The sequence below is a fragment of the Chinchilla lanigera genome, unplaced genomic scaffold (genome assembly GCF_000276665.1).
Source record: "Chinchilla lanigera isolate Chin_1 unplaced genomic scaffold, ChiLan1.0 scaffold00141, whole genome shotgun sequence".
NCBI lineage: Eukaryota > Metazoa > Chordata > Mammalia > Rodentia > Chinchillidae > Chinchilla > Chinchilla lanigera.
Window position 1 is genome coordinate 2,888,607 of NW_004955542.1, and position 25,918 is coordinate 2,914,524.

The 25,918-nt window shown below is 51.1% G+C and overlaps 1 protein-coding gene across 5 annotated transcripts in view; it reads left to right on the forward strand.

Moving 5' to 3' along the window:
* Positions 1-25,918, forward strand: part of Col6a3 (collagen, type VI, alpha 3) — an 81,387-nt gene that overhangs the window by 19,424 nt on the left and 36,045 nt on the right. The window contains exons 3-12 of one of the 5 annotated variants that reach the window (XM_005411233.2): positions 570-1,187; positions 6,486-7,088; positions 11,715-12,299; positions 14,189-14,788; positions 15,996-16,568; positions 17,842-18,450; positions 19,899-20,501; positions 22,057-22,662; positions 23,813-24,412; positions 25,564-25,901. In XM_005411233.2, the coding sequence (XP_005411290.1) occupies positions 570-1,187; positions 6,486-7,088; positions 11,715-12,299; positions 14,189-14,788; positions 15,996-16,568; positions 17,842-18,450; positions 19,899-20,501; positions 22,057-22,662; positions 23,813-24,412; positions 25,564-25,901 (5,735 nt within the window). The remainder of the gene's footprint in view (positions 1-569; positions 1,188-6,485; positions 7,089-11,714; positions 12,300-14,188; positions 14,789-15,995; positions 16,569-17,841; positions 18,451-19,898; positions 20,502-22,056; positions 22,663-23,812; positions 24,413-25,563; positions 25,902-25,918) is intronic. The other 4 variants (XM_005411235.2, XM_005411236.2, XM_005411237.2 and 1 more) reach the window with 4 other exon arrangements.

A 25,918-nucleotide genomic window follows, 5' to 3' on the forward strand; every position in this document is an offset into this window, starting at 1 on the left:
AATTATGGAGCTGGGAGTATAGCTCAGCGGCAGAGCACCTGTCTGGCAAGTGCAAGCTCCTGAGTTCAATTCCTGAACAGCCCCCCAAAAGAAAATTACTCAAAGTGTCAGGGGTTAGTTCTCATAAAATAGCAGCAGTGGTCGTGTTTCCATCTTGTTGAGGCTCAGTGTCATACTCCAAAGTAGAGTGAGTTTCTGAGATGATGGTCACCAGCTATAAGAGAATGCCCTGGTCTGGTCAAGGGGGTCTTGGGGGTCAGACTGCAGCAAGGAATCATGCTTGAGTTCAAGACACCCTGGGGGGTTTTCTCCACTCTGGAGCACATGTCTGGTCCCTGAGTGGTGGTCACCAAAAATGGAACTTGGGCCACGGCTGAGCACGGCCAGCTGCTGGGTCCTTGTGCCTGGGTCCCGCTCCTCAGGTAAGTCGGCCTTCCTGTCCACCCTGCAAGTGAGGTGTGAATATTCATGAGCTGAGAGTAATCTGAGTTTGGGCTGGAAGCTTTTGCATTGGTAGGAAGTAATTTCTTGAACAGTAGAAAAATCTAAACCACTGTCTTTTTTTAAAGATGTCAAAAATGGTGCCGCTGCCGATATAATATTTCTAGTGGATTCCTCTTGGAGCATTACAAAGGAACATTTCCAACTGGTTCGAGAATTTCTGTATGATGTTATAGAATCTTTAGCTGTGGGAGAAAATGATTTTCATTTTGCTCTGGTCCGGTTCAACGGAGACCCACATACTGAGTTCCTGTTAAATACGTATCGTACTAAACAAGAAGTCCTTTCCCATATTTCCAACATGTCCTATATCGGGGCCAGCAATCAGACCGGAAAAGGATTAGAGTACGTAATTCAGAAGCACCTCACTGAGGCTGCCGGAAGCCGGGCCGCAGCCGGAGTCCCCCAGGTTATCGTAGTGTTAACCAGTGGACCCTCGGAGGACGGCTTCGCTCTGCCCTCAGCGGAACTTAAGTCAGCTGGCCTTAACGTGTTTGCAGTTGGAGTTGAGGATGCAGATGAAGGAGCCCTAAGAGAAATAGCAAGTGAACCACTCAATATGCATGTTTTCAACCTAGAGAACTTTACCTCCCTTCATGACATAGTGGGAAACTTAGTGTCCTGTGTGCACTCATCCCTGAGTCCTTCGAGGGCTGGGGACACGGAGACCCTTAAGGACATCACAGGTAATGGCTCCCTGCCAGGCTGCTCCCTGCTGTGCTATTCTGTGCAGATAGCCGAGCTTGGCCCCTGCTGACCTTAAAGCAATAGCGCGGCTAAGAGAGGGTGGGGCATAGGGAAGAGATGAATATTCGCAGGTTTAAAAACAAAGGTTTGAATATCCTTGGGTGGTCTCTTTCTCTAACCCAGCATGCGTCCACATCCAGGAGGAGGGCTTGGCTTTGGAAACACCAAGTATCTGAGCTCTGAAAGCCACGTTTTGGTATCGTCCATCCCTTGCTTAAGAAAGAAAGCCTCTGCCTGTGAGGTGGGCGTCTAATGATCCCTCTCATCTGCTGGGGCGACAGAGGCCCTCACTGCTTCGGTGAAGGCTCCTCATCAGGAAGCACATGGGACAGGGGAAGAGGCCAGCCACTTTTGTGACCAGCTGAATGGCAGACAGCGGCTCTCTTCTGCTCTATGGAATTTGTTTCAGAGAATTGATAGAATCAGAGTTGTGAGAAAGCTGAGCTGTGATCGAGTCCAAGGCTGGGAGCAATGGAGTCCTAGGGGGTAGGCAGGTTGGCGACAGGCAGCTGGCACAGGAGCCCTGGGTCTGGACCACTCGCAGGTCCTGCCGTGGCTGCACCTGCAGACTCCCCGGTCCCGAGGCACCCGGAATGCACTGACAGTGCGTACTTATCAACCATCCCAGCCACCAGCTCGCCGGCTAGCACCCAGCGCCTGCGACTCTGACAGGAAGGAATTCCATGAGTCTCACAGCGCAGCAATCTGGACGTGGCCAGGGCTAGCTTTCCCTCAGCGATGGGCAGGATGCAGGGACACCCTGCGTTAGTACACGAGCCCACACCTGCTTGGCAGCTGTAGCTGGGTCTGCCGGGTCAAAAAGGCAGGGAGTTAGGGGAAGCCGAGGTGAGAGGAGAGGGGTCCTCCAAGGTGGGGGGCAGGCACCGGGAACTGTGTCTCTCAAGATGTAGCATGGACAAGAAGGAAGTTGCGAAAGCCCAAGGGTGTTGGCATTGGTCACCTGGATAAAGGAGGTGGCCAAGGCGGGCCTCACTTGGGCCTGGGAGCAGAAAGCTTGGAGCTGTTTTGGAGCAGCTGCTGCAGGGGGGCGACAAGGGCCACACCATGTTCAGGAAGCAGCTGCTGGCCTGCAGCAGTGTCCGGTGCTGCCCGCAATGGCCAGCTATGACCGTCGCCTGTTAGTTGTGTCCCGACTTTCTGCAGCCATCACAGGCTCTCCCAGGACCTGGGACTTAGCAGACTTGGAACTTGCAAAGGGAAAGATGGAGCTGTGGTGGGAATCACAGGGCAGGTGTAGGGAAATAGTACAGTACCAGCATGAATTTTCTAATAGGGATTCAGAAAGCAGGAAGTGGGGAGAGATGGCTAGATATCAACAGAAGGGGGCCAGCTGCGAGGCACAGGTAGAGCATGTAAGATAAAGGGCTAGGAACCCGTCACCTCGTGGTGCTCTAGAGGGTGCCATGCAGTGGCTCCCCAGGGTTCTAGCTTGAGGGCGGTGGGAGAGCCCTCCCCTCCCTGGCAGGGCTATCCCGGTGGGAAGGATGGGAGCTGGCCGGGGCAATGTATCTTCAGCACTGGAAGTGTCCCCTGCTTCCAAATGCTGTTGCTGTCCCCTGGCATGGTCATGTAAGTACCAGCCTCGCCCAATGACAGGTGGGAACAGTGGGTGTCCGCAAGGTTCCCCAGGTCCCACGCCCCTGGAAGGGATGGGCGGGCCTCCTGAACGTCCCACTCTGTTCAGCACTGCAGTCTCAGCTTTGACAGCTCACCCAACTCTCCCCTTTTGGAACACAGGGGCGACAGCGGTGGTGGGGTCGCAGGAGAAAGAGGCCGCCTTCTTGTCATGCAGATCTTGGCAAACTGGAGAAAGAGAACAGACAAGTTTGCCTCCACGTTTAGTCATTAGGTAGATGACAGAACGGAGCTCACCGTCACAAACGCAGACAAGGCTACGGCCTCGCGCCACTCCACGTGGATGACGAAACCTTTGTTTTTACGCCAAGAAAGCATCTCTGTGTTCTAGCAGCAGCAGGGTCGAGTATTAACCCGTTTGTTGTCTTTTCCGATTAACCGCACGGTGCCGGCCCTCTGGTGGCCTGTCCCACTGCATGTCCCACAGCAACACAGTCCTGCAAGATACACGTGGAATAGAGCCAGAATGGCCAGTCTGTGCTGCTCGCTTCTGGGAGGGATCTGGGGAGTGCGCGGGGAGGCTGCTGAGGGTTAGGCCTTCCCTCTCAGTGCCTGTGCACAGGGCACTTGTACCTGCAGGGGGCTGTTGGTCGGGAAAGGAGAATTTGTTCCAGATAAAATGCAAGTCATTGCCATCTTTCAGACTCAGTAACCAGTCTCTACAGTGGTTGTATTTAAAAAAGAAATCCGTCTCTGCTTTCCAAACAGAGATAACTAAGATACGAAATCTTTATTCTAAAACGAAAGCTAAGGGCTGGGGAGATAGCTCAGTGGCACAGCACTGGTAAGCGCAAGATCCTGAGTTCGATTTCCAGTAACAAAAAGAAAAAAAGAAAAAAAGAAAAGGAAACAAAACAGAAAGCTAAGCCAGGTATGGTGGCACATGCCCATCATCCCAGCTCTGGGGAGGCTGAGGCAAGAGGATTGCTGTGAGTTTGAGGCCAGTCTGGGTTACATAGTAAGACTATCTCGAAAAACCAAAGATGAAAATAAAAAAAAAATAAAAAGAAAGAAAGAAAAAGACAGTAGGACCTCAGCATACACTTTCTTTTCTTTCTGTGAAATATTCCAAAGTTTGTGTTTTGCACAGGAAATGAGAATGCACTATTTTTCTTAACAAAGGGAAACACCACGTGGGCTGAGGAAGGCGTCTCGTCCACACTGCATGTTCAGGAAAGTGGTGTTTCTAGTGCTGCTCAGGGAGCCTGGCAGTTTCCCTTGGAGCCGGTGACACTTTTCCATAGAAAATGCCATGGAGGGTGTGAGGCACGCGTCACAAAAGCGGAAACCCAGACAACTTCCACCCCTCCCAGTCTAGCGAGATCTGCTGTTATGGAGCGAATCCGGTCGCTGGTTTGCCTGCTGTGCGCAGGGTCCGCAGCTTCGGGTCTGCGAGGCTTCGGCTCTGCTGGAATAACAACGCATGCTCTGTGTGTCCCATGATTGTGTGGAAAACGACGGTGTTTTTAATTCAGTGATGACAAATTATCCAACGTGCTTTTATGACCTGCTGCTGTAGGCGTTCAGCCTCTTAGAAACGTTCACAGACTTCCCCTTAGCGTTCGTTTATCTTATTTATGCTATTCCAAACTGTAGCCCAAAACTAATTAACACATGAGGAGGAAATAGTGTTATGCTAGGACTTAGTTTTTATTGGCCATGTCGATTGTAGTTCCTACCTTGGTTTAGCTCCGGAAACTGGAGGAGTTTTGTGCTGTGGTCTGTAGAGCCTCCACCTCACCCATGATGCCAGTGTCTGTGGCTCGCTTTGTCCTTCATCCTCCCTGGCTCTGAAGAGGGGCAGAGACTTTGGAGTTCTGAGAAAGACACAGTCTTATTTGGGAAGTCTGCTATGATTATGAAAAACATAAGATCTTACTTACTGTAGCAAAGCAATTATCCCTCCTGTGTCTTATGAGGAGGACTGGGATAGCCGTGTCTCTGAGTCAAGCCCCTTTGTTCTGTAAGGCATTAACTGGCAACGCTGTTGGGGGCTGTTGTTCATTTAGGAGAGAGAGAAGAGTTCCCAAAGGGACAGCTTGCACAAGAAGTCTCTTCTCTAGAGCAAAATGCTTCAGTTTTATGAAAGGAGAGTCGAATCCTTTACCACAGTGAAAGTAAAAATAATTTAGCTGGCATTTAAAAACATCTTAGATGTCAAGTGTTCCTTGACATTAAGATAAGAATGAATGGTTTTACGTAAATATTGCCCAAATAGATCTTTCTAGAACCCCAGAAGTTTTGCACAAGTAATCTCTTTATGTCTCTGCACACAGTGAAGGTATTAAAATATTCATGAGGAATGATTTCTTTTTTTTTTTTTTTTTTTTTGCCAGTTTAACCCAATCTGACATAAGTGTTCTCACTGAGCCTTTGTAATATTCTGCCCTGGTTTATAGACTCAGGGATTGCTCTTCACTGTTCAGAGCTTTTGTGAAAGCTTCATTCTTGGTAACCGGAGGGAAGTTTCATGCTCACCATTATGGGGAGGAAAAGGAGGCGTGGTCAGCCTTTTTCACGTCCCTTATGCCACTCTAGAACTACTGCTAATGAAGCTGCTGGGTCCTGCTAGGTAATCTGCTTGGATGTCATAAAAATAAGGTTGGATAATTATGTCATGACTGGTTTCATATCACTCTGCTTAACACTGTTCTGCATTATATGACTGAATATAGAGGCAAGGGTGAAAGCAAATTAAAAAAATACCACCTAATCCCACACCTGCATTCAGCATTTCACACAACTCAATAGCACGTGAGAAGAAAAGATTGAGCTGGTGTCTTTAAAATGAAAACGGTAAATGAAGTTGAGTTCTGATTCATGATGTTGCATGTGCTCAGCCATTCTGGTTTTTAGGGAAAAACAAAAATATTAGGAAACGACAGTGAACGTTACTTAAGGAATCACGGAACATTCTGGGGTGGTGAGTCACCAAGCTGGGAGTCTGGACTCTGTTTCCTCAGCTGTGGATCTGCATAAAAAATTCTCATAATCACTTGAAGAGGCAGGAGAAATGACCCAAAATTAGAAATCACTTAGGGATTTTTATTGATCTGCCCATTTTCTTTCTCCTGCAGGTATGGTTATACCCAGGCCCATTTCCCTCTAAGATTCAGTAGAAATTTCCAGAATATGTATCTGATATTTTTCCCTCAGGAAAGTGAATATGATGTTTTGAAATTTAATTATAAGGCCTGCCAAGGTGGTGTACACCTATAATCCTAGCCCTTGGGAGGCTGAGGCAGGAGGATCACTGTGGGTTTGAGGCCAGCCTGAACTACACAGCGAGAACCTGTCTCAAAACAACAACAACAACAAAGGAAAGAAATTTAACTATGAAGTTGGCACAAATAAAATTTGATATTAATGCCTCATCTCAGATCATAATTTCTAAGAATTTGCCTCTTATCCATTCAGAATGCAGAACCCAAAGAGAATTTCACATTCCTTAATCAACATTGTGTTTTGTCCATATTTCGTGTTTCTTATTGGTTTCCAAAGAAACATGTCAGAACACTGAATGATGCATGTGGTCACTTGTTCTAACGCTTTCACATTTTTTGCATTTCTTTCTTTTAAAGCACAAGACTCTGCTGACATTATTTTCCTTATTGACGGATCAAACTACACCGGAAGCTCCAATTTCGCAGTCATTCTCAACTTCCTTGTAAATCTCCTTGAGAGACTCTCAATTGGACTTCAGCAGATCCGAGTGGGGGTGGTCCAGTATAGTGATGAGCCCAGAACCATGTTCTCCTTGAATATCTACTCCTCCAAGGCTCAGGTTCTGGCTGCAGTGAAGGACCTGAAGTTTACTGGTGGGGAGTTGGCTAACATCGGCCAGGCCCTTGACTTTGTGGTAGAGAATCACTTCACCAGGGCAGGGGGCAGCCGAGTAGAGGAAGGGGTTCCCCAGGTGCTGGTCCTCATTAGTGCTGGGCCTTCTAGTGACCAGGTCCACGACGGGGTGGTAGCTCTGAAGCAGGCTAGTGTGTTTTCATTTGGCCTCGGAGTCCAGGCAGCCTCCAGGGCAGAGCTTCAGCACATAGCTACCGAGGAGAGCTTGGTGTTTATGGTCCCGGAATTCCGTAGCTTTGGGGACCTCCAGGAGCAATTACTGCCGTACATTGTTGGTGTGGCCCAAAGACACATTGTGTTACAACCGCCAACCATTGTCACACAAGGTACGTATGCTCTCTCACCATCTGTGGGCATGGGATGTGTTGTGTGTTGGACTGCACAGAAGTAAGGTGGGCACCAGAGAGATTCACCTCAGGAAAACTTGTAAGTACCTGCAGTCTAGCCCTTCCGTGATAAACTGGTTCCCAGATGTGGTGTTTGTGGTTGTGGTGTTTCCAAGCTCTAAAGATCAGCAAGAGCCTGGGATATTCCTGTTGGAGTATGACTTGTGAGGAAGTGTGTTTTCAGGCTCTCTCAACAAACCTGTTACTTTGAGAAATTTTAAAACATCATTTTATTATGTATTTATAACCCAGCCACCCCAGAGATGGATTTGAGGGCTCAGTACAGTTTTGAGAAAGCTGCTCCAGGATAATGACACTGACTTGTAGGTCAGCATGTGAGAAGCATGTTCCTAAATAGTCTTCTTCCAAAAGCAGTCAAGGGTTGTCTCCTTGAAGTCCATCTGTGCTGGGCATGGAGAGGTACATTTCAAAGGTAAGGGGCAGGAGCACAGTTGCCTGATGGAATGTTTGTGGAACATTTGTTCTGGTGCCTTTCAAATTTAGGAGTAACTTATTTGAGTGGCAAGACTGACCTGTGCTCAAATGCACAGTCCTTGGCGACACAGCCAACAGGGGTTAATTAAAACTCACAGAACCGACAGAGTCACCTAAGAAATGTGGATTTAACAGTCACGGGAGATGGGAGAGGTGTCAGAAACATGCAGGTTACCCCTCCTCCCGCCATGCTTTTAGGACTATCAACTTCATGACCTTGGTCAGGCTAATTGAGGGCCATGCAGGAAACAAGCGGCACAGTAGTCCTCAGTCGTTTTCAGAAACACCCAGCTCCCTCCCCAGTGTCGTCTCCACACTAGGCCACCCTCACCAGGCTGGTCCTTCTTACAATTCACCGTCTTGCTGAATGTAAGACCTTGTTCCTTCCTGGTCTTCCAGCGCCTCTTCACAGGATGGGTGCCATGAAAACTGGTGAGTGAACTGGGCTCTTGTAAGACTGGTTCTCACCTGCAGCCAGTTGTTTAAATTTTCCTCTGTGGAGCCACACGTTTTTGCTTATTTGTGCTAACTTTCTAAATATAAGGTGTGGGGCTAACAAATACTTATCATAATAAAGTACTGCTTCACTGCTCACCATAATAAAGGACTGCTTCACCATCCCCATAGGATTGGTTTTCCTTTGAAAAAGGAGTGACAATAAATTTAAAATAAACCACTGCGTGAAATCAGGAGGGGAACATTTTAAAGTTTTAGGCAAAACCCTCATGATTGGCTTCCTTGTGGAACTGATCTCTACATCACAGCACTTTGCTCATGAGTAGATCCTGGTACTGCATTAAGGAAAAGGCACTATCTGCATATTTGTTGTAAAATTCAAGTGGCGATGGCCTAATTTCCTCCAAATGGCCTCGAGGCAGGGGTGGTGTTGTCAGGACAACTGTAGGCAAGAAGCTCAGGGCCTAGACCTCTTGCCTCGGGACCAGCCTGCGCCAGGGGACTTGTTAGGAAGTGTGTGAGAACTGCTGTCCAGAAGAGGCTCTGCGCGCACAGTATTTAGTGCACACGGGCCAGTGTGGGGCAGCTTGCAGCCGGCTCATTCAGGATCCGGCTTTTCCTTTCCCTTCTGGGAGCTGAGAGGGAGCTGGAAGCTGGAGCAGAAATGGACAGGGAAGGGCAGCACATGTGCAGGGCGCAGGCCCTGCCTCCCTGCTGCTCTGAGCTCCTTAGCCTGTTTCCCTGCTGCTGTTTTCTGGCCCTGGGAATTAAAGAAGCAACCCAGTGGCACTGTACACAGCCTTCTGAGGCATCTCTGGGCTTCCTCGTTTTGGAGGCAAGTGATTTCCCCAGGTTTTGTGATGCAGAGGAAGTGCCGTGGCTGTGGCTGCCAGACTGCTCCTGGTTCTGGGTCTTCAGTGGGCAATGGTGCGGTTGTGGGCACTCTGATTCCTGCACTCTCCGCTCTGACTCCTGAAATGCTGGCCAAGAAATCGCACTAGATGAAACTATTTTTGTTCTGGAGAAGGTTCAACTTCTTTATTAAATGGGCAGCATATTACTCTCGTTGCAGATTTTCTGTAGCTGGAGTTTAAGTCTTTTATAAACATTATCTTTAACCTTAGTGATTAACTTGTAAATATCCACCAGATATTCTCGACTGTCTGGTGTACACCAGGCACCCTGCCAAGTGCGGGAGACACAGTGCTGGTGAAAGACACAGACGGGGCTGCTTGTCCTTCACAGCGCCATGGGCAGATGGATAACGAAAATGTAAACTAATGAGCAAGCAAGACATTCCTGCAGCGTGATAAGTTACATGAGGCCTCGCAGGGCCGTGTGGGAGACAATGTGAGGTGGGGCTTAGGGCCCCTGGCTGAGAAGCTCAGGCTGCAGGGTGGAGAGGAGACACACACAGAGGACACAGGGAAGAGTGTTCCAGGCAGGAGGAAGGTGCATCCCTGCTACACCTTGGAGCTTGGCTCCTGCTTGGGACCTTCGGAAAATAGCAAGGCTGGGGTGCCAGGGACTAGGGAGCGAGGTCCAGCCTGCTCCATACATGGGAGGCTGGAGGAGTGGCTGGGTGGGGGTTATGGAGTCTGGGGTGAGCACAGGGTACTTGGGGTGTCTCTGGGTTCAGAAGTGGTGTCTGCAGGGAGCCGGAGAGCAGTGGGGTCTCAGGGTGGTGCCTGCATGGTGAGGGGAGTAGGGAGAGCCAGGCCCTGGGACGGGTCTGAGCAGGTGACATCAGTTCTGTGGGAGACAAGAACTGGAGGGAGGGTGAGAAGCCCAGAGAGGGCCGTGTGCCGGGGAGGAGAGGTCCTCAGGACCTACATGCTGGGAGTGGAGTGGGAAGAGGACCGGGAGCATCCACCCCTGGGTGGGTGCACATAGGTGTCACGGGGGTTCCATGCTCCCTGGTTCCGTGTGCACCGGAACTGGTCATCTGTCCTCCCCAGGGCCACTGGTGGAGTGGACAGTAGTGTAGCTGCAGGAGGTGTTTGGTTTGGGAAGGGTGAGTGTGGCAGTTACCTCCTCCCACATGAGGCACCGTGGAGCGGCCAGGAATCATGAAGAATGAGCGGGGGAGCCACGCACTGTGGAGCACAGGTGACCCCGAGCATTGTCTGCTCATCTGCTGCACGTGGGTGCACAGTGGCTACGTGTGTGAGGCAGACGTGGTGTGTCATATAGAGGATGTGCGTGAGCACTGACGGGTGTGTGTGTGTGTGTGTGTGTGTGTGTGTGTGTGCGTGTACATGGATTATCCTCAATGACAGAGAGGCATGAGAAGTCTTCCAGCCATGCACATGTTCAGGTTTACCTGTAGAGAGATTTTAAACCAAAGTCAAAGGCTCGGCCTAGAGAGACAGCGAGTTCTAAGCCGAAGGACGGACGTCAGGCCGAGCGGGTCCCATTGCCATGGCCGGGGCCTTGCAATAGTGCAAAAGGTTGCATACGCGCTGTTGGTAACTGAGCACCCGTATCAAGGATGTCAGTGTACAAAACGTCACCCTCCTGGTAGGACACAGCCCAGGTCTTGGTGCTGAAAGTGTCTAGGAGGTGCATTTGTCCAAAAAAGCTCCTTTGGAGCAAACCAGTGATTCGGATCCAGGCCCATCTTGCAGCCTCTCATCTTCAGAGCCGAGGAGGAGCTGAGTTTACATTGCTCTTGCTCATAGGAGGCTCTCCTTACCTTTATTCCACACCTTCTTTCCTCTACTGGACACTGCAAAATCAACTTGCTGTGCAGCTGCCTTGCGGGAGAGTGGCCGAGGGCCTTCTGCTCACTCCCTCAGGCCTAGCTGTGTGGGTTGGCGTCTGTCTCGGAAGCCTCCCAGGTTCTGGCTTGGGCATCAGGGTCCAGGCGGCTTTTTGTTCCTGCCGCGTGGGCAGCCCGTGCACATTTGGAGAGAACACCGGGAAAGAGCTCGCACAGGCTAAGGTCGTGATCTTGTGGAGACATTTTCCCGTGTGGTTTGCCTGAGTTATCAGCAAAGCACACGTGATACTTAAGACCTTTGCAACCCAGGGCTCTTATGTGAAAAATTTGGTGGCATGGGCTAGCTGTCATGTGGATTTCCTTTAAAAGAAACAAAAAACCCTAAACTTTTATGATCTGAAGTTTGTTTTTTTCACCAAAGAAAAGAAGCCATAGTGTGTAGAAATGAAGAGAACCATGTTCAGCTTTTGTACTTGATGCTGTGTGGCTTTGAAGTCAAGATCATGACCCAAGAGCTGTCTCAGCTGACACAGGCTGCTTTTCTAGCCCTTTAAGCTACAGCTTCCTTCTGGTCCAGTTATATTTATGGCAGCAGGGGACTGACTGACCTCTCAGTGACAAAATGCTAAGCCACTACAAGCAAACTTTTGTGTGACTGTCTTGTGACATGTATTAAGAGGAGTCAGGGTGGGAGGGGAGCCAACTATCATCCAATAGGCAAGGATGCAGATGGAACGGACGAGTGTGCTGTGCCGAATGTCGCCCAGGGCAGCCCCCAGTGTCACATGGGCCAGACAAAGGGGAGCATCCTTGAGGTGGAGGTGGTTGTGGCGAGGTGGTTGAGCGTGAGTGGTCAGGCCATGGGACTCACCTTTCCTTGTTGCTACCCACAGTTATCGAAGTCAACAAAAGGGACATAGTCTTCCTGGTGGATGGCTCATCCAAACTGGGGCTGGCCAACTTCAATGCCATCCGAGACTTCATTGGCAAAGTCATCCAGAGGCTGGAAATCGGACAGGACCTCATCCAAGTGGCAGTGGCTCAGTATGCAGACACTGTCAAGCCTGAGTTTTATTTCAATACCTACCCCAGCAAAAGGGAAGCCGTCAGTGCGGTGCGGAGAATGAAGTCCATGGAGGGCCCAGCCCTGAACACGGGCTCTGCCCTGGACTTCGCTCGCAACAACCTGTTCATCAGCTCAGTCGGCTCCAGGGCTGCTGAGGGCGTCCCTAAACTCCTGGTGCTGATCACAGGCGGTAAGTCCCTGGACGCCATCAGCCAGCCCGCCCAGGAGCTCAAGAGGAGCGGCATCCTGGCCTTTGCCATTGGGAACAAGGTCGCCGATCGGGCGGAGCTGGAAGAGATCGCTTTCGATTCCTCCCTGGTGTTCACCCCCGCTGAATTCCGAGCTGCCCCCTTGCAAGGCATCCTGCCCAGCCTGCTGTCTCCTCTCAGGACCCTCTCAGGAACCACTGAAGGTAGGGTGTGTGGCTCATGCATGCATGAGGGGCCCCGCAGGCAGAGGCTTTGGAAAGAACAAAAGCCCGAGGTTGGATTGGTGTTAGCAGAGAGATCTGTTCCATGCTGGAAACCACACCCAAAAACAGGATGGATTCAGGCTTCCCTTTCCCCTACCAAGAACTATAGATTCTAAGACACCTCACAGAGCATGGTGTGACCTCTCTGTCTCCTCCTCCCCAGTGCCACAGGTCAGTGAGGCTCAGGGACCAGGTGTCTGACAGCCACTCTGGGCCAGGCTGGGCGCAGCGCCCCCCACTAGGGATTCCTGCTGTTGGGGGCCCAGTGAGGCATGTGAGTGAGGCCCCAGCTGTGGTTCTTCCGACCCCACTTGACTGCCAGTGAGAAGTTGCTTCCTCCAGACGTTGTGAAGTTCTCTAGCCTGTGAATTAGATAAATGCAGTTCTCTGTCCATAATGAAGAGAAGATGAATATCGCGGAACCAAGCTCTCTGTGTGACTTAGTGCATGCCCTCCTGCATGATGTCTGCATCCTTTCACTGAGACTTTCTGATTGTAGACGTCCTCAAAGTCTTTCTCTCTTTATTCCCTTTCTTTTTCTCTATTTTCTTAAGACTTCTAACCTGCTGTTTTATAGTGAAAATTCAACTTCATAAATGGGACAAAATTAGTCTAAATTACAGTGAGACCAGAGAAAAAAATAAGAAAACCTTTTTTTGTTTCTGTTTTTAGGAGATAGAGTTTTGCTCTGGAGCCCAGGCTGTCCTTGAACACTGATCTTCCTGCCTCAGTCCCCTGAGTGCTAAGGTTACAGACGTATACCTCCACACATAGCTGGGAAATATGCTTGTTAAAGGCACGAGCTAAATGTGTTAGGGAAAAACAGTCGTCCTTCAGTATCCATGAATGATAGGCTCCCACAGACACAGAACTCCACGGATGCCCTGGTCCCTGTATAAAATGATGTAGTGTATCCACAGAACCTATGTGCATCCTCCCATGTACTTTATATTGTCTCTGGATGAACTATATCACCCAGTGCAATGAAAATAGTGCTTGTAAATTATACTGTGTTTATTTAGGGCATACTGATAAGAAAAGAAGCCCACACATGTTCAGCATAGACCTAATTTTTCCCAAGTAGTTTTGATCTGGTGTTGGTTGAATCTATGGATGTGGAACCCACTGAGATGGGTTCTACTTGAGAATTATAGTTTATATTCTTCATGTGCATCCCGCCAGCCAAGTACAGTGAGTAGTCTTGCATTTCCCTAGTCACTCCTGGGCCCTCTATCTCCCTTTGCATCAAGCGCTCAGTACCCCTGGCTGGGACCCAAGAGGACAGGAGTGGGCAGAACAGAGAGCAGTAGAGGGCCTTCCGAGGAGAACAGGCTTTGTTTTATTGTTCTTAGCTTGAGGAACACAGGTGCTCAGGACGAAGTGGGCTAACTGCTCCCACAGAAAGCTCCCTGTTACTGCACACAGGGGGAGCCCAGGGGGACACGCTCAGGTCCAGGTGAACCCGACTGTCAGGGGTGTGTGGATAGATGACACAGAAAGGCCGGCACCTGTAGAGTTCGTTTCCAGGGAAGCAATGCTGCGTTTCAGGGATCCCGCTAGCCGTGTTAGTTGCAAGCAGTCTAACTCTGGCACTGTATCTGTCTGCGAGCCAGCTCGGTGTTGTACACCTGGCTATCAATCAGCCTCACCAGCACCAGCCACCCCAAGAGGAAAATATGCAGCCGCTGCCATATTTTACGAGCGGGACATGCTTTGCCGCGTTGCCTGCCTGTGTGTCCTCGTGTGGGCATGCGTGCCATGGGGCGGCACACATGGAGCCTCAGATGTGTGTGCGTGTGTCTCACGTTGTTTTCTGTGCTTCACTGCAGTTCACGTAAACAAAAGGGATATCATCTTCCTTTTGGATGGATCAGTCAACGTTGGAAAAACCAATTTCCCTTATGTGCGTGACTTTGTAATGAACCTAGTTAACAGCCTTGATGTTGGAAGTGACAACATCCGTGTTGGTTTAGTGCAATTTAGTGACACTCCCGTGACGGAGTTCTCTCTAGACACATACCAGACCAAGGCTGAGTTGCTCGCTCACCTGCGGGGCTTGCAGCTGCAGGGGGGCACGGGCCTGAACACAGGCTCAGCCCTCGGCTATGTCCATGCCAACCACTTCACCGAGGCTGGCGGCAGCAGGATCCGCCAACATGTGCCGCAGCTGCTGCTCCTGCTCACGGCCGGGCAGTCTCAGGACTCTTATTTGCAAGCTGCCAACCGGCTGGCACGCGCGGGCATCCTGACCTTTTGCGTGGGGGCCAGCCGGGCGAATAAGGCAGAGCTCGAGCAGATTGCCTTTAACCCGAGCCTGGTGTACCTCATGGACGATTTCAGCTCCCTGCCAGCTCTGCCGCAGCAGCTGATTCAGCCCCTAACCACTTATGTTAGTGGCGGGGTGGAGGAAGTGCCACTCGCCCAGCCAGGTAAAGCCCCCGCCGGCGCGGACCCCTCTGCTGTCCGGGTCCATAGAGCCTTCGTGACCCGTGGGAGCCAGTCTGAATACAGGAGCCACAGGGACCACGTGGACGATAATTAGTGGCTCATTTCGGTCGAAATGTTTTGAACAGGGATTTAAAACACTGTACCAGCAAGGTCAAGAGTGTAAAGTGTGTTAGTGAAAGTGCAGAACACTCAGCTTCAGAGTTGCCAGCCTCTGCGGTGTCATCCTTTATTCAGAAGCTACGAGGACCCACCTATGCTTGTAAAGACTCTGGAGTTAAAATCCACATGTGAGGGAGAGAGAGAGAGAGAGAGAGAGAGGAGACGGGGAGAGGGAGAGGGAGAGGGGGAGAGGGAGAGAGGGAGACTCTTTCATACAAGACTATGCCTTGGCTTCACTCAAAATTCAGAATTTTATGAAATTTTTATGTTGAGACTCCGCTGGTGCTAAAAGTCATCTGTGCGTCTTTATGTATCAGTGAAGTGGTTTCTGAAGGAAGCCACTAGTCATTACTCATATCATGTTGGTGGGACCCGGATGTATTGCGGCCACCAGCTTGCTGGGGTCACAGAGATGGTGGCAAGGTGGCACTCCCGGAAAGCTACCCACAATGGGTCAAAGGACTGTTTGAACTGGACCGCTCAGCGACTTCTGTGACGGCCTGTGGCCCCCTCTGGGCCATCCTCCAAGTCTTTGAGGTCCAACTGTAGTGGATTTGGGAGCACTGGTAGGGTCCTGACCTGTGTGGCCATGGCTAGCACTGCTCTGGGTCTTAATTCACGACCTCACAGAAGCTGAAAAGACAATCCACTGAGAGTAGGCAGGCGGTGACCCAGTTTTCTCTGGTGGTTAACTGCACTGGCCTATGTCGCTAAAGACTGAGGTCAGGTTTTTAGCAAAAGGACAATAAAGACCCCCGTGTTGCTAGTTCTATTCATAGCAATGTGCAAATGCACTTGTTGAGCCAAGCCAGCAGGACTTGCAGTGGCTGGCTTTGCAGAGGACCGAGGCATTGGGCACAGACAGGCACCACTTTGAGCCGGCCCGTGCCATGGGCAGCGGTGTGCTCTCTGCCCTCGCTGGTACAGGGACTCCCAGACTCCCACTGTCCAGTGTGGGAGGTGTGGCTCTGACGGGCGTGGTGTCTGTGGAGATCTCTTTGTTCACTGTGTCCTCTACTTTCTCTGTAGAAAACAAGCGAGACATCCTGTTCCTCTTTGATGGTTCTGCCAACCTCGTGGGCCAGTTCCCCGCTGTCCGTGATTTCCTCTACAAGATCATTGAGGAACTGGACGTGAAGCCTGATGGGATCCGGGTGGCCGTGGCTCAGTACAGCGACGATGTCAAGCTGGAGTCCCGCTTCAACGAGCACACAGCCAAGCCAGAGATCCTGAACCTGGTGAAAAGAATGAAGATCAAGACGGGGAAAGCCCTGAACCTGGGCTACGCCCTGGACTTCGCTCAGAGGTACATCTTCGTGAAGTCCATGGGCAGCCGCATCGAGGACGGAGTGATGCAGGTCCTGGTGCTGCTGGTGGCAGGGAGGTCGTCGGACTCCGTGGATGTGTCAGCGAGAAACTTGAAGCAGAGTGGCGTGGTCCCCTTCATCTTCCAAGCCAAGAATGCAGACCCTGCCGAGCTGGAGCAGATCGTGCTTTCCCCCGCGTTCATCCTGGTGGCAGAGTCACTTCCCAAGATTGGAGACCTGCAGCCCCAGATCGTCAACCTCTTAAAGTCAGTGTACAACGGAGGCCAGCCACCAGGTATGGCATAGCCAGGCTCCCCAGTGCAGCCTGCTCAGCTTCCGGCTCTGGGTCTCCTCCCGGGGAATGGGGACGGTGGAAATGAACATGAGTTTTCTTTCCTCACTTTGATTTTCTAGGTGCTCTCTAGGGCAAAGCAGGAGAATCTGGGTGATTATTTTTAGGAGCATTAGAATATTTCATAATAAGATACCTTATAAAGATTCCAATAGCCTTAGTTAAAATCTTCTTCTTAAACAGTTTTATTTTACTATGTGAATAATAAAAAGCCATATAATTGGGTCACCTTGCAGCTAAACCATCTTCATCTCCGCATCCCCGCAGTGCCTTTGTTTGGGGCCAGTGTCCCCCTTACAGTCCTTCCTAACCACGTTCAGTAACAATCGAAGGTGCTAGAGACGGATGCACTCCCATCATAAACACTGCCTTAAAATTTCCAGCTGCTATCTTACACCACCACGAGTGTCCGTTTCACTGCTTTTCCTTTGGTGGTGAGAATGCAGTGAAAAGAATAATTTTGCACATAGTTCTTTTGTTTAAAAGCTGAGGTTCTGGCCTGTCCTCACTGATGACGGTCCCACGCAGAGGGCGGTCACTCCAGCCTCCAGCCCCTCCCCATGGCTGGCAGCCGACACCTCACCCCTTCCTGCTGTCAGATGTCCTGGCTCTCCTACCCGACACCTCTATTTCTCTTGAGTTCACCTTCGGAGGCTAACAGTTCTGCATGTGAAGTTCTAGAATCATAGGTTTTCCGAATGGGAGCATGTGTTTCCAATTGCTGCCCCAAACCACACATTTTGTGGCTCGCATGGAAATGTGTTCCCTGGTAAATTTGGAGGTCAGGAGTGGGAAGCCAGCTTCCCTAGGCTGAAGTGCAGGCCCATGTTCCATCTGGAGGGCCTAGGAGATTGTTTGTGTCCTCCTGGCCTCCGGCTTCTAGAGGTGGCCTGCGTTCCCTGTTTGGTGTCCTCATCCCAACCCAGGAAGCTGCTGGTGCGTCATCGCCTTACTCTCTGACCTCTGCTGCCCTTACGTCTCTCTCACTCTGAGCTCATGACTTGCTCCTGTAAGGACGCTTGAGATTGGTGGAACAATTCGGGGCCCCTGGATAATCCAGAGTGCCCCCACCCCTCGGGCCCCACCTGGGAAGTCCTTTTCCCAAGTTCAGGGGTTTGGAATTGGGCCTCCCTGGGGGCTACTGTGCAGCCCATCCTGTGAGTGGGAGGTGGCTGCCTTCACGTTCCCCGTGAGTCATCTGGGGTCTCTGCCTCAGCTTCAGGTGAGAAGGACGTGGTGTTCCTGATCGATGGCTCCGAGGGTGTCCGGAGTGGCTTCGCGCTGCTGAAGGACTTCGTGGAGAGGCTGGTGCAGAGCCTGGATGTGGGCCCCGACCGCGTCCGAGTTGCCGTGGTGCAGTACAGCGACCGCACCCGGCCCGAGTTCTACCTGAACTCCTTCATGGACCAGCAGGGCGTCATCAGCGCCATCCGCAGGCTGAACCTGCTGGGCGGGCCGACGCCCAACACCGGGGCAGCCTTGGACTTTGTCCTGAAGAACATCCTGACCAGGTCCGCGGGGAGCAGGATGGAGGATGGCGTCCCCCAGCTCCTGATCGTGCTCACGGCTGAGAGGTCTGGGGACGACGTGAGGGTCCCCTCAGCAGTGCTAAAGAGGGGTGGGGCGGTGCCCATGGGCATTGGCATCGGCAATGCCGACATCTCGGAGATGCAGACCATATCCTTCATCCCAGACTTCGCAGTGGCCATCCCCACCTTCCGGGAGCTGGGGACCGTGCAGCAGGTCATCTCTGAGAGGGTGACCCAGCTCAACCGCGAGGAGCTGAGCAGGCTGCAGCCCATTTTTCTGCCCCCAACGAGCCCAGGTAAGGGTGGCAGCCCTGACAGCTGGGAAGGAAGGCAGCTAAGCGGTGCCCATCCTCGGTGAATGCCTGCCCGAGGCTGGCTCTCCCTGGACACCTGGGCAGGGGCAGTGACGATGCTGAAGGAGGCGAAGGCAAACTTGTTCCCTCATGGCCTTGTGGCTTGGAGAGGGGAGAAGGTGGTGGAGAGGGTGTGTGTGTGTGTGTGTGTGTGTGTGTGTGTGTGAGAGCTCTTGTTGGTGTCAGGACAGAGCAGCAGGCCCTGCCAGCTTCCATAGGCTGTCTCAAGTGTAAGTGATCCAACACACTTGGGAAAGAGTGGGACAAAGTGAGGGACTTTTTCTTTCATTTTCTAATCTCTCTCAGTGATGTGCTGTGTATATCTCCAAACCTACCTGATGCCGCAAGTCTTTATTGCCATGCACCTTGAGGCCCTGGATTCGAGGAGCGCCCTTGCAAATCCTCCTCCCTGCATGCAGTTGCTTTTGTTTCCTTTTTAGTGAGGGGGATTGAACTCAGGGCCTTTGCACCAAGCTACACCTCCAGCCTTTATTTATTTTTATTTTTTACTTTGAGACATGGTCTTGCTAAACTGCGAAATTACTTAGGTGGGGCTTGAGCTTGTGATGGCCCTGCCTCAGCGCCCCCGAATGCTGGGATTATAGGCCTGCACCACCACGCCCAGCTACGCGCAGCTTCTTCACGTTCAGGTCCTGCCCCACTCCTCTCCCACTTCCTGCCCCCCCTTCCCAGCCCCATTCCTCACGCCTCTCCTCCCTCCACTTGCTCTGGGTGGGGTGACCTTGAGACCCAACACAAGGAAGTCAAAGAGAACTTCCTTGCGGAAGCTCCTGCTCAGAGCCTCCTCTGCAATTCTCTTCTCCCCGCAGCATTCTCCACCATACTGGATGGTTCTGGAATGATAAAAATGCGTTCCTTTTTCCTCTGTTTTAGAAGCCCTCTCGATACCCTTTCCAGCAGCAGCTGGTTCCTCTTTGCAAGCCCATCTATCCTCTGTGCAGTTCTTCTCCTCCTGGCCTGGCTGGACCCACCCCGACCTGTCACTCCCCTCCCGCTCCACTAGAGGAGCACTTGTCCAGGTCCCTCCAATGGCAAAGTGGCCCAACACAGGTGCCAGCTTCCTTTCTCTGTGAGCAGCACCTGCCACAGCTGGGCAGCCTGTTGTCACTCGTAGACCCAGCACTTCTGGTGTCTGTGTCTTTGGGGATCCTTCTTCCCTTACCTTAGCGGACTCCTCCTCCTCTCTGACATGCAGATGCTGAAATGCACAAGACTTGCTCCTTGCACTGGTATTTTGACTATGGTGGTTGATATTTGGACTGCTTGTGGGATAGGCAGTGACTCCTTGATGGACCGAGAGGTGGCTCATTAATGCTAAGAATCTGATACCCCTAAGGATAAAGCCCATAGACGTGTTTGGTTCCCTGCAGGTGGTGTCAAGAGGGACGTGGTCTTCCTCATTGATGGGTCTCAAACTGCTGGCCCAGAGTTCCAGTACATCCGAGGCTTCATCGAGAGGCTGGTGGATTACCTGGACGTGGGCTTTGAGACCACGCGGGTGGCTGTCATCCAGTTCAGCGAGGACCCCAAGGTGGAGTTCCTGCTCAACGCCCACGCCAGCAAGGATGAGGTGCAGAATGCCGTGCGGCGGCTGCGGCCCAAGGGCGGCACTCAGGTCAACGTGGGGAGTGCCCTGGAGTACGTGTCCAGGAACATCTTCAAGAGGCCGCTGGGCAGCCGCATAGAAGAAGGCGTCCCGCAGTTCCTGGTGCTCATCTCATCCAGGAAGTCTGACGATGAGGTGGGCGACTCGGCAGTGGAGCTGAAGCAGTTTGGCGTGGCCCCTTTCACCGTGGGCAGGAACGCAGACCAGGAGGAGCTGGTTAAGATCTCGCTGAGCCCTGAGTATGTGTTCTCAGTCAGCACCTTCAGGGAGCTGCCCAGCCTGGAGCAGAAGCTGCTGACGCCCATCACCACTCTCACCGCCCAGCAGATCCAGCAAATCCTGGCCAGCGCCCACTACCCTCCACCAGGTACGGTCCTGGGGCTGGACGGGGTGCTTCCTTTGTTCAGCCAGCGCCTGCCAGAGACCCCAGCACACACCTGTGGTGGACCAGGTGGGCTGTGTCTCTTGATGCAGCACGGGGCGGGGACGGGGCATCTGAGAAAGGGGCCGTGGAATGATCAACATGGGGTTGCAGCTTGTGCTGGGGACTGAGGTGCTCTGGCCTGGGCTGAGAGCGGCCGAGAAGTGGAAACCGCTCTGCGACTGGCTGCCTTAGCCTTCTCTGGAAGGACTGGAAAAGAAGCAGTGGTCTTGGTACCTCCTGCTCACCAGAATAAGGGTGCGGGGCCTCTCCGAGGTTTGGACAAGGCTCTTCTCTTGTCTGTGTCAGCGGGCTTGTCTGTGCATGGTCCCTCCGTGCTGGCTGCAGTGTCCTTGGCGGAGGCTGACTGCGACGGGTAGTTGTACTCAGCAGGGGACCCCAGGCTGTGTGGACCTGCTGTAAGGCTGCTTTTTTCTTTCTCAGTAAACGGTTTAATTATGCAATTAGCCCAGTGATCCCACTATAAATAACCCAGCCAGGGATAAGCAAAGGCCGGGTTGATATGTGTCGAGGGGCAGCATATGAGTTAATCAAATGGCACCTGAGAAATGTCTAGAATTCTGACTCTTAGGAAAATGTGGCTCATCTCTCCCCAGACGTTTTGATGAACTATACAGACTGAATCGTCCTTATCCAAAAGACTTGAAACCAGAGGTGTTTTGGATTTTTTTGGATTTGGGAACATTTGTGTATACATATAGAGATACTTTAGGTTGGGACCCAGCTCTAAATGGGAAATTCTTTAATGTTTCATATATACCTATCCACATAGCCTGAAGGTCATTTTACACTATTAAAAAAATAACTGCATGAAATGAAGTCGTGTGACGTAGAATTTCCCCTTGGGTGGTGTCATGCGGTTTCATGTCAGTCCTGAAAAAGTCTTGCACTGGAGCATTTCAGATTTTGAGTATTTGGATTAGGGAATTCTCAACTTGTAGATAAAACCCAGCTCATGTCACTAAATGACAGGTGTGGACAGGGCTCTTTGTGCTCAGCTCTCTTGCTGTCCCTCTGTCTCTGTTTCTCTCCCTTCACCTCTCTCTGTCTCTCTCCTTGTCTCTCTTTGTCTCTGTCTCTGGCTCTCTCTGTCTCTCTGTCTCTCTGTGTGTGTCAGATGTTGGCCCTGGTGGTCAGTGTCTCTTCTGTAATCCAGAATTACTTTCTAAATGCTACTTGCATTTTCTAAAATTGGTATTAACCCAGACCACAAAGCTAAAATTAAAACAGACTCAACTCAGAGACAGAAAGTTTTGGAAAATATAAAATATTTCAAGAAATGGAAATTGCTTTGACTAAAAAAGAAGACTCATTTTTTAATGGTTCATTTCGCAAAGCTGGGGACATGGGCGGTGTGTCTGCCCCGGGATGGAGTTTTAACGTGGGTTTACGCAGCGCTGCTGCCTGAGGCCAAGCTCAGAACCAGGCGGAAACTGCTGGGCGCCGGCTGGCTCTGCACTGTTTTTCCTTTCTCTTGCAGAGAGCGACGCGGCCGACATCGTCTTCCTCATCGACAGCTCTGACGGCGTTAGAAGTGATGGGCTCGCGCACATCCGAGACTTTGTGAGCAGGATTGTGCAAAGACTCAACATCGGTCCCAACAAAGTGAGGATCGGCCTTGTGCAGTTCAGCAATGAGGTTTTCCCTGAGTTCCTCCTGAAGACCCACAGATCCCAGGCTGCCGTGCTGGGTGCTGTCCGGCGTCTGAGGTTCCGGGGTGGAGCTCCACTGAATGCTGGCAAAGCTCTGGAGTATGTGGCAAAAAACCTCTTTGTTAAGTCTGCTGGGAGCCGGATAGAAGATGGGGTGCCTCAACACCTGGTCCTGCTTCTGGGTGGAAAATCTGAGGATGATGTTTCCAGTTTCGCCCGGATCATAAGTTCCTCAGGGATCGCGAGTTTAGGAATTGGAAGTCGGAATGTCGACCGAACAGAGCTGCAGACCATCACCAGCGACCCCAGGCTGGTCTTTACAGTGCGAGAGTTCAGAGAGCTTCCCAGCATAGAGGAGAAAGTCATAGGCTCTTTTGGATCCTCTGGAGCTACCCCAGTACCTCCGATATTCACCCCTCCTCCCTCGAGGCCAGGTATGAGCTGTGTGGCTCCTCATTACAGAGTGGACTGTCAAAAATTTACCTTAAACTTAACCAGCATCCTGTGGAATAGTTTCCCTGGAGTTGTTCCTACAGATAATGTTAGAAATTAAGCCCTGGAAAAATAGTTGAGTTGAAATTGTAGAAGGAAACAGGTTCCCTGAAGCACCTGGCTGTGGGTCTTCCAGTACTCTCCAGGTTAACTGTGGCCCAGCCAAAGGTGCTATAAAGGTGCCCCAAGGGCTCATCACACCCACTGGCTGCCGGAATAGGGTGGCATCTCTGAGGTCAGTGGCCTGTGTCCCCTTGGAGGTGACAGGTGCTCACCATGGTTCGGGCAAGCCTCCTCCCTTGGACCAGGGTGATCCTGAGTCCTGCACCTGCAGCAGCTTCTTCCCTGTGCCCCTGGCTGTCACCTGTGGGGCTGCCAGGAGCAAATCAGATGCTGCCACTGCCCACGTTCCTCCTCCTCTCCATTGAGTGTGGCTGCTCAGACATCCGGAGTGCAGAAGTAGGTTTTCCCAGGGACCCCACTGACTCAGGTTCTCTCTCTACTGCCCCCTCTGGCTGGCTGGGGCACATCCCACATCCCTCACCTGGTCCCGTTTGTCCCTCCTCTTCATTTCTGTCTTGGTTGATGGACTAGAACTAGGAAATCACTCCCACCTGCCGCAGGCTCCCAGGAAGCTCTCAGACAGCCTTCCAAAGGTTTATGGGGTCTGCTTCCCATTGCCAGCCTGTCTCCTTGGTGGTTCTTAAACCACCACTCCTGCTCCTGCCACATACTGTCTTTCACTTCTGATCAGAAAGAATGGATTTCCTAGAACATCTGAGATCATACACCAGTGAGTCCAGGTCCTCACTGATTTCCTGACATGCCATCATTGTGCACAAGACAACCAGGGCTCCATTTCACTAAGTTCTTGCGGGTCCCTTCCTTTTTATTTGGATAACTTAGTTTTTATCTTCCTGTTTGCAGCGTAATGTGGTTCAGGGCTGGCACTGGAGAGGTATGGGATGGAATGAAGGTTTTCACTGTGAATGAATTATTAGGAATGTTGTCTTGTTTAATTTACATACTGTATGTTTATGTTCTGGGTATGGAGGCCCTATCTCTCCTCATCTTCATTGTGATCCTTTGTAGAGAAGAAGAAAGCAGACATCGTGTTCCTGCTGGACGGTTCCATCAATTTCAGGAGGGACAATTTCCAGGAAGTGCTCCGTTTTGTGTCTGAAATCGTAGACACGGTTTATGAAGATGGTGACTCCATCCAGGTGGGGCTGGTCCAATACAACTCTGACCCCACGGACGAGTTCTTCCTAAAGGACTTTTCCTCCAAGAGCCAGATTATCGATGCCATCAACAAAGTGGTCTACAAGGGGGGACGGCACGCCAACACCAGAGTGGGCCTCCAGCACCTGCAGCTCAATCACTTCGTGCCCGACGCAGGCAGCCGGCTGGATCAGAGGGTCCCCCAGATTGCCTTTGTGATCACGGGAGGAAAGTCAGTGGAGGATGCCCAGGATGTCAGCCTGGCGCTCACCCAGAGAGGCGTCAAAGTGTTTGCGGTAGGAGTACGGAACATCGACTCCGAGGAGGTTGGGAAGATCGCATCCAACAGCGCCACGGCCTTCCGCGTGGGGAATGTGCAGGAGCTGTCGGAACTGAGCGAGCAGGTTTTGGAAACATTGCATGATGCCATGCATGAGATCTTGTGTCCTGGTTTGGCCGATGTGTCCAAAGGTAACCCCTATACCCTCCCATCCCCAGTCCTTTCCTGGAGATGTTTTTTTGGGTTCAACTACCTGACTCCCCAGTGCTAGCCTGAGGATTTCTTAAGCATTTGGTAGCTACGAGCATTTCCTTATATTCACATGGGTTGGGCCCTGGGGCTCACCTAACTGCTTTTCCAGGACAAGAGTAGCAGTCTTTCTTTGCTCTTACGAGATTTATTCTCCAAATAACTTAGATTTATTAATCCTTGTTTTTAGTTAAAGTTTTATTGGCTCATTTTTTTGAGATTGAAACCTGTGCTTTCTAAAATGCTTTTAATTCAAAGCGCACACTGTAGATGTGTGGAAACACTAACTGTATATTATTATGCTGAAGTTGATGAACACCTCCAAAATAGTGAACTTTTGAGGTGTGATCAAAATATCTGATGAATGCTTAAATTAAAAAATTATCACAGTAAAAGATATATTGCCAGTAATCACCCTCAAAATCCTCCCACTTGATTCAGACACACTCATCCCACTGTTCTTGACACTCTCTGAAGCAGTTCTGGAGTCTGCTTTCATGTCTTCATGAGATGTGATAAAAAAATGGTTAATTCTGCTGTTCAGGAAGAGGAAGGCAGACTTGTAAAAAGAGGACACTGTGTCCTCATCTGCCTTATCCCCAGATCTGGCACCTTGTGACTTCTGGCTCTTCCCTGAAGTCAAAGTAACCATGAAATGTCAACCTTTTCAATCCATTCAGGACGTGGAGGCAGCCTCAACTGCACAGCTAAAGATACTCTGGAAAGAGGACTCCAGAGCTGCTGTAGAGAATGATGGGATAAATGTGTTTTAAGAGCAAAGGAGTGTTTTGAAGGGAGTTATGGGAATGTGTTATGTACCATAACATTTTAGAATTAAGCACTCACTGTGCTTTTTGATCACACTTTATATATTGAAATAGGCCACAAGTTTGCTTCCCAGCACTGACTTCTTGTGTTTTTTCCCATGAGAAAGGCGGGTGTAGCCACCACTCAGAGAGCAAGCAGGGAGGGGCTCATTAGGGTCCTGAGCACAGTGCGTTGGTCCACATCCAGCTGCACCTGTCACTGTGTGCCTAGAATTCTTCTGTGCAGCCTCACCTTAGTGCTGCTGGCCTGCATTTCTCCTTTCCAGCCTGTAATCTGGATGTGATCCTGGGATTTGATGGATCCAGAGATCAGAACATATTTGTGGCCCAGAAGGGCTTTGAGTCCAAGGTGGATACCATCCTGAGCAGAATCAGCCAGATGCAGAGGATCAGCTGCAGCGGCAGCCAGATGCCCACTGTGCGTGTGTCGGTGGTAGCCAATGTGCCTTCTGGACCGGTGGAGGCCTTTGACTTTGATGAGTATCAGCCAGAGCAGTTTGAAAAATTCCGCAACATGCGTAGCCAGCACCCCTACGTCCTCACGGCTGACACGCTGCAGGTCTACCAGAATAAGTTCAGGCAGTCCTCGCCAGACAGTGTGAAGGTGAGTGGCCCCTCTGC